Genomic DNA, 9013 nt, shown 5'->3' on the forward strand with positions numbered 1-9013 from the left:
ATATATCATCTTATAAACACCATCAGGAAAAATATCTACAAGTTTTCCTTTAAAATGTAAAATTTGTAATGTTCAAAACATTAAATTTATAAGTAAACATCATTAAAACTTAAAAATAAGTCACATTACCTGCTTCAATAGGTAAAGATGACTTGACTATGTAAGAATTTTGTACTGACTCTGCATACAACTTAAACTCAAAATGACTACATTTCAAATATTATGCACAAAAAGATTGCAAGTGCTCAAATGGGACTATTCCATATGTTGAGACTCCAAGAAACATCAGTAACAATCAAATATTTGATGCTGTTCATGAGGTCGATAAACAAATCAAGATGCCGCTTTTCATACAATACATGGCAAAACATCAGCAATACATAAAACATTATCCAGGAAGAACTTACATTTCACATTTACTAGTTACTACAAAATATCACAACATCAAAAAGGGGCAAAGAAAGGAGAGCCTAAGACCCTTGTGAACTCCCATTTGAGTGCTGTGACTGTACGATCAATCTTAATCGACCATAAGCCTCTAGACATGCATAAGAATACTCCGACATGACTCGGAATAGTTCAGGCAACCGGATCTTGAGACTCCCTAATGACTTCTCCCTAACTTGAATACATAGCCTCTGGTGAGCTTCTGTCTCCTCATCCAACCTCTTCTTCAGTGTGTCCACAAGCAACTGCTTTTCCACAACAGGATCTTTTGGGTTGGACTCTGTAGCTCTATCAGTATCTGTCATATCGGGTGGAGTTCTACGTTGCATATACTTTTGGTACCAATCTTCAAATGCTTGCCTTTTGCGTATGTACTCTTTCTTAGTTTCCTCACACTTATCCTTCAGCTTCATCTCTTCCTCCTGATGAATAATGATGGTCCTTATCACTGCTTCAAAGGAAGCAATGGCACTTCTGGCGAGCTCATCAGGCAGCTTCTCAAGAAGTTCCTGCCAGGAGTGGAGAAGGGCTTGAATTGGGGGACTTTGTGCTCGAGGAGGCGACGAGATCTTTTCTTTTAGGCTGCTTTCAATGGGTATGAGATTTAGCTTCAACCAGCTGTGGAGTGTTTGGATGTATAGCTTTTGATTTTTCACAAGGTTGTCAAAATGATCATGCCATTCCTTGATAACATTACCAAGCTGGATAGTACGTTCATGATGGTGTTTGCTTGTTTCCAAGGGGAACCCGGAGATTTCAATGGCTTTGAGATCAGTAGCCAACTGCAGCTGGTTCTTGTGATGACTAAACATGAATTCCCACATGCTAACCATCCTGCAAAGCAAAAGCAAAAGCTGATACTTGGCGTGACCCTTTATATCATTACCAAATATTATGTACTACTAGGCAGGATTTATACAAATCCATAGTCCCAGCAAAGCAGCTACACAGAAGAAGAAATAACATTTAAAACCAAGTGACCCTTCGGGAAACATATCTACAAAAAGATACATGGATATATATAGAGCAACCAAGAAACTACTAATTTAAACAAATTGGTACTTCTTGTGCTCGTGTCTAGGGTGTGTTTGGTAGGAAGGAAAATGTTTTTCTTGGAAAATAAGTTGGTTTATAACTTATTTTTTCATGTTTGGTTGATGAGTAGAAAATATATAATGATTAGAGAATGAAACTAAGTTGCTCGGACTCGGGTGCGGGTGTTCGATACGGGTGCGGATCTAGAGGTCGAATCATTCATGATCTAGTTTTTAAGATTCGGGGATATGGATCCATGTATGGATACGGGTGCAGGGATTCGCCTAAAAATAATTAAAATATCTAAAAAATAGAGCTATAAAACCTAAATTATGAGATATTATGTGGAGAACTTGAGGAGAATCATGGAAGGAGATTAAAGGAAAAGGAGTGGCATAGAAATTTCTATATAAAAGGTATTTCATTTTCTTCAATTTCACCTTAGCTTTTGTATTTGATTATAGGAATCATTAAAATTGTCCAAACTTTCTCCATCGATTTTGGTCAAAGTACTCAAAATACGTTGAGCAAATCAAACACAGATCCCACACCCACACCCATGTCGTGTCGAAACGGGTGCGGCACCAAACGTGAAAAGTCCGAGCAACTTAGGAATGAAAAACATTTTTTAGAAAATATCTTTTATTTTTGGCTGGAGAGTAGAAAATACATTTTAGGAAAATAGTTTCAGAACTGAAAACCAACCCTCATTACCGATCCGGCACCCGACCCTGACAACCGATCCAACACCTGACCCCTACTCCCGACACCGGACACGACATTTGAACTGGGACATGACTTGACCATGACCCAAATGGAGACATGATCCTAAGACCTAATCCCGACTCCCATCTCGAGACCCGATATTCACACTGGAATATGATCCCGACACCTGAACTTGACCCCAACTTAAGACCAGACTTCGACTCTCAATCCCTACATCTGACTCAAGATCAAACTTTTGAATCAAAATCCAACCTTGACACACAATCCAAGAGTTGACCCCGACCCGACCCCAACTCCCGACCCAACATCTGATTCAGGATCCAACTTTTGACTTGACGCCCGACCCAAACCCCGACACCAACCTCAATCCGACACCCGATATCAACACCTGACCCCAACCTGAGACCTGACCTTAACCCCGACACCCAACCCCGGCCTCAACCTCGACCTGAGACTCGACCCTGTCTGTGACACCCGACCCCAACCTCTGACATCGACACACGAGTGGAGACCCGACCCTGACTTGAGACCTGACCTTGACTATGACACCCGACCCGAGACTCGACCTCGACTCTGACCTTGACATGAGACTTGACCCCAACCTTGACCCGAGAATCGACACCGACTCAAGACCCCAACATTCGTTGGACCGGTATCTTCCCCGAGATCCGACCCCGATACCCAACTCTAAACCCCATCCCAACCCCGACACTTGAACTGGAATTCGACCTTTAATCCTAACTCAAGATTTGACCCCATCTAAATTTGAAACTAAGGGGTTGGGTCTCAAATCGAGTTCGAGAGTCGTGTCTCGAATTGAGAATCACAAGTCGAATCTAGGATTATTATTGAGAAGCGATACCCGAGACTTAAGTTAGGATGGAAAGTTGAGGTGTGAGATTGAAAATGATTTTGGAAAATGTTTTCCTTACTTTTTTTATTAAAGTCATTTTCCTTAAATTTGAGGAAAATAAGTTGATTTGGAAAACATTTTCAAAACATTTAATCCAACCAAACATGAGAAAATTGGAAAACATTTTCCTTCATACCAACCCACCCAAAATTTGGAACATACAGATGATAGGAAATTCGTCTGTTTCATAAAATCAGTAGACAGCATCACAGATGCCCTAGAAAGGATATGTATGCTAATGTAGATTACTCATCATTGAGGACAAAAGGAGAAGACCGCCTGCTAAAATATCAAAAAGTAAATACCTAAACCTATGCTACTTGATTGCCAAACTTCCAAAAATATGCATAACAATGCATTTACACGGGTTTTAAGCTAAAAGAAAGAAAAAGAAAGAAGGAATCATAAGCTTTAAAAAGAATCTTATTTACTAGGCTGAACGCTAGGGGAGAATTATGCACAAAGCAAAACCAAATGAATCAATTTTACTAATATGAGGCAGATCAAGGACTCTCACATACTAATACTGGTTCTACAGTAATGCACAAATTGAACTGTTGTTCTTCGATAATGAACTTTCAGAGATTCATAAATGAATTGGTGGACCAATCACAAACAGCAGAAAAGAAGATATATTTCCAAATGTTCCGTGTCTAAAACAGGTCCAGATAGATAGATATACAACTTATTGCTTGTGGCAGGAAACTTCAAGATTACTTCTAATTTATATTCCATTCAATTAGCGAAAACACCAATCATTTGTGTTTATATCTTACAATGCCTACATAAAATCGTGCTCCATAACGTCTAAAGTCAATTACAACTCCACTTGTGGTCCACCCGAGAAAGACCTCGGTTCCAAGCACATGTACCTGGGATTTGAACTCATAGTTCTCTACCCACTTCATTGACCACTAGGCCACACAAATCATACAGCGGACCTCAACTTATTTGGGCCACACAAATCATACAGCGGACCTCAACTTATTTGGGATTGAGGCATAGTTGTTATTGTTATCTGCCTAAATTACAGTCTTTTTATCTGCAGAAGGCCTCAAAAATCCATGGCATGTACCTATAATTCATATATCACGTGCTAAGCTCTTACCACTAGACCACCCCCACCATTCTTGAATTGATATTAGAAGGTATACATTTTAACTCTCAGTTTAATGCCACTATCAAGTCAAACAAGCAGAAGAGGAGAGGAACATCAAGGTTCGAGACCATTGGTGTGGACCAAGAAATAAGAATAAGAGATGCGGGCAGTTCAATGACTTGGCCTCTTTTTTTCTTTCTTATATGTTTTGAAGTCGAAGTGTCCTTCACTCCTTAATTAAATCACATGCTTGCTTATTTTTCAGGATCAAACGGTCGGGAGAAACTAGTGTGAGGTGTTCTGGTAACACGGATGTCATTTTAAAGCCAGAAATACTTGAGGACTGTCTGACAAATGTTTAGTCAAATTTTGATGGGTAGAGTTGTCATAATATACAATTTGGACAGTGAGAATTCATACAGCCAGGAGTTTCTTCGATCTTCAAAAGACTAATTTTGTAAGTTTTACTTTGAATATCTCACTAATTTTGTGATTAAGGCATAGTAGTAGTAGTTATTGCATACCATCAACTCGTAAGAATTTATAAAAAAAAAATTACAATTGTTGAAGTGTGTGACCATCTTATAGGTCCTGCTCTGATACCATGTTGAAGTGTGTGACCATCTCATCTAAAAGCTTAAGTTGTTAGATTGAGCACACTTTTTATTATTTAATTATATTCTCAACAACAAGTAAATCTAGTCATAAGAATTTGTCTTCGGAGCTTAGTTTGTAAGACCATTGTTCCTCTGAGGAAGACTAACAGAGCAAACTGCTGCTTAATAATATCAAAACCATTATTAAGCAGAGGTGCTAATGTATCTAGCACCGAACAATTTATGGAGTTTATTGTTCCCTTATCTTAGATTGACTAACTGTAAAGGAACTACCTTTTCTTTATATCGGTTTTCTTTTGTCAATTTTTCTTTCATTGTAAGATGTAACTATGCATCTTCTTGATGCTCTTTTGTGAATGAAATACCTTGCTTTATCAACAAAAAATATATATCAGAACCATTTACCAATATTGTGATAAAATAGGACAACGAGCATCAAAATGTAGGAAAAGCATTTTAAATTATCACTCAAGTGTAAGGTTTCACTTAAAAGAAAGCTTTTCAAATGGTTGGTGACCATCCCGGTGTTTCACTTAAAAGACAATTCTAAATTAGATGTTTTACACCTCTAAGACACTCCCCAAAAGAGATGAGTAAGCACACAGGATATAAATCCGCACCTAGCTCCATGCCTTTCTTTCATTTTAACATAAGAATATTTGTCTTTCCCATCATAATATAGCAAAAAATACTGGCATGCTGAAAAAGATCAACCCCAATATTACACAACTTCTGTTAAACAACCGCAGTTTCCAAAGACTTAAAACATAGAAGACTGACCTTTAAATCAGGTATAGTAGCAACAGCTTCTAGATGCAATAATTTGTGGTAAAGAAAATCTAGATACGGTGGTAGTTGGAAGATTACACATGAGAATGTCCCTAGTGGACCAGAAAGAATGGCCACTAGGAACACATGCATTAAAATGTAATCCTCATTATGAGGAACGGTTAGGAACATGAGAACTTACCCTTGAACAAGAGCAGCCAGCTTAGGGTAAAGCTGCTTGTCACGAATGTCGTTTACTTCACTAACAGTCGAATCCAATGACTGCATGTCAACTATATATCGCGTATGCAAATGGCTAACAGCAGCCTTTGTCTTCTCCAGTGATTCCAAGGTAGCATTCCGTTTCTTCAACTTGTTTAGCAAGGCAACTTTCCTCTGATATTCATGTTTTATAAGCTCACCAGCCTATTGAAATCAACGAAATAACACTTTCATAAACCATCAGCTTTTTGGACAATAGGAACAATATGCCATTAATGAAGGTCAATGACATGACACTAGACAGACAGACACCAAAAAGCTGTATAGAAACTTCAATTCAAAAGGAAGGATAAGCTACGGAGAGAACAGAATGGAATTGGAGGTGCAGAATGCAACTAGGCATGCCAGAGTAGCTTAGACAATGACACAATGATAATGGTGTTTTAAACAGACATTTAGACAAACTAGGATTTGGAAAATTAGGGGGCAGTCGCGAAGTACAAATAATTAATGTATAAAACTGCATAGATATCAAGTTTTTTGAGTTTGCCACAACTTAAAGAGACTGGGTGAACGCACCAGCCACCTCCTCTTCCAGCATCTTTAACTAGATGGAGATAGCAGGGGTTGAATTTTCTACCAGATATACTCCGAGCGGGATCTAATTCACACGTTTCATTTGCTACATACTTTCTAGTAATTCTCTTTCAATTTCTATTTAAGAAGTTCCCTTAATGGAAAAGCATGTCGAAGTTGACGCGCATTGATGTCTGAAATTACCCAAAGGGTGGGGGAGATAATAGGGGCTATTCTCCAAGGTTAGCACGAGTAGGATCTGATATGCAACAGAGGATCGGGTGACCATGCTTCCTATAGCCCATATCTCAACATGAATCATAAATCAAACATAAAATCCAAGATTTTAGCAAAGAGAAAGTACAGGAACAAGAAGCAGTAAACACCTTCATTTCATCATAAAGTTTCTTCTCCCAAGCCAGCAATTTGTCCAAAACAGTGGCATGAGTCTCATATTCGTCAATGTCATAATCATCCTTACTACCATCACCATTCGGTACACCCTTAAATGATTTGTTCCACGTAATGACTCGCATTACCCTAGCTGCATGGTCAATATGTCCTGCGGAAAAAGAACTATTCACTATCAACATCCAATAAGATTAAACAGCATTGTTGCTTCAGTTTTGTGCTGCTAAATGCTTGGATCATAAAAATTAACTGTATCAAAACAGGCTCCTTGTTGTTTCCCATAAGACAAGTAGATCTACTGTGAATAAACAAGTTAGTCAGTCAAACAATAGATTGGAAAAGCCTAACTCCCTGTACCCAGCTGTGTTCAAACTGTTACTGATATGAGTGAATTTACCATATCCCCATTCTCTTTGAGTAGCAAAAAACATCTGAAAGACAAAACAATAAGGGTATCTATCCATTCTCTATCATCTTAAAGCATGACTAAACATCAAATTACCTCGATTATCAGCGAAGTTTGAGTGGTAATGCAATCGAGTAGCCTCAAGCATCTTCGAAACCTCTTGTGCATTCTCGGAAGCTTTAAGGAAGTGATCATCAATCTCGCCTAAAACTTTAAAGAAATCAGCATTGTTACCATACACAACATTCCCACCTCCCACTACTACTCCACCTCTCATCTCAGAAGGCGCAGTGTTTGAATGCTTAAAGACTCTGTCTGATTCATCCACCATTGGGGTCTCTTCAACCTCACTCTCCACTTTCCCCTTCTTCTCTGGTGTCTTGAACTGATCATCTCTATACTCATTTCTACCCACATTATCAAATCTTTTGTTTTGAATTTCGATATTATCTTCGTTCAACCCCTCCTCATCCTCTTCTTCTTCTTCCTCCACTCCTTCTAATGAATGTCCCGTGTTCACATTCTCAAAGAAATAATCCCACGACTCCCCTGGACCCGGCGGCCGGGGTGGCAATGGCTCCTTCATAGGCCTCTCGTACCCCAGTCCATTTCGCTTTTCTCTCAGTTTCAAACCATCACCTTCACCTTCCTCTTCCTCCTCCTCCTCCTCCTCCTCAATTTCCTCATCATGCTCATCAATACCAATGCCTTTCATTTTCCTACCTCTGGGTTTCGACAGTTCAGGCATAGTAAAAGAGCGTTGAAGTGGGGTTATAGGTGAGAAAGCTGGTGGGGGAGGAGGGGGTGGTGGGAGTGGGCTAGCTTCCATATTCGACAGCGGTGGTGGTGGTGGCGGCGGCTCACTAACAGCCGGCGGCGGCAGCTCAGGTGGGGTTTCACCTTGAGCATAATCACTCAAAGCAGCACCAGTGTTTTTCAAAGCAATGGAATAAGCTGAATGTGCAGCAGCAAAGAAGTTTCTATAGTTAACTGCTTCTTTCATGAAGTTTCTCCGATCTTTGCATCTTGAAACTGACTCTTCGTTATCTATTCTTGATTGAGCACAACCCATTTCTCCACTGTTTTAGCTCTTCTAGGGCTTGAAATTGAAATGGCAAAATGGGTGTAATTTTGAGGAAATGGGGTTCAGATTTATCGAGAGATGAAAATGGAGATTTAGAGAGAGAAAAAGTGAAACGGACAAAATTTGAAGCAGAGGAGAGAAGAGTACTGTAACAGTACAAAGAAGAAAGAGGAAGGTGACAAGCACGCGCCGCTGTATGGGGTATTTCTATTTTGAATACACCTGGGATTAACGGTCACATTTATCGAGGTGCTTAACGACGTCGTTAATATCTAACCTTACTTAGTTACCAACTATGTTTATTTCTATACTCTATAATAATAATCTCCTAGGCACATGAATTTATTTATTTTCACTCTGTTTCAGTTTCCGTCTGAGCATAGATTTTGAAATTATGATTTTACGAACTTAAAAATATCTTTAAACAAGATTTTATGAGTAAAAATAATTGCTTTTTGTGAGTGATGAAATTTCTATGATTAGAATTTGAAAAATATTTTCAAGACAGATTTTTAAAATTTGATCCAAAATATCAAATCTTGGCTAGGTAACTCTCCCATCAAAAAAAAATTCCTTAAATTGAATATCACGCATAAAGTTATTTATGATATAAGCAATTGATTAATTTTAATAAGTATAATTAGCACTTATTTTAGTTTAGTTCTTTTATTAAAAAAATATATTTTAATATGTGAAGTTTTGGTAGCAT

At 38.6% G+C, this 9013-nt stretch overlaps 1 protein-coding gene across 1 annotated transcript; it reads right to left on the reverse strand.

Moving 5' to 3' along the window:
- Window positions 1–316: 316 nt before the first annotated feature.
- Window positions 317–8480, reverse strand: LOC125838818 (protein ALTERED PHOSPHATE STARVATION RESPONSE 1). The gene is made up of 4 exons (XM_049517847.1): window positions 7317–8480; window positions 6790–6965; window positions 5808–6031; window positions 317–1281 (listed from the first exon to the last, which is right to left on the reverse strand). The coding sequence occupies exons 1-4, from the start codon at window positions 8290–8292 to the stop codon at window positions 471–473; spliced, it is 2187 nt and encodes a 728-aa protein (XP_049373804.1). The 5' UTR covers window positions 8293–8480; the 3' UTR covers window positions 317–470.
- Window positions 8481–9013: the final 533 nt, after the last annotated feature.

Source organism: Solanum verrucosum, unplaced genomic scaffold, assembly GCF_900185275.1.
Source record: "Solanum verrucosum unplaced genomic scaffold, falcon-dt-bn FXZP01000182.1, whole genome shotgun sequence".
NCBI classification, from domain to species: Eukaryota; Viridiplantae; Streptophyta; class Magnoliopsida; order Solanales; family Solanaceae; genus Solanum; species Solanum verrucosum.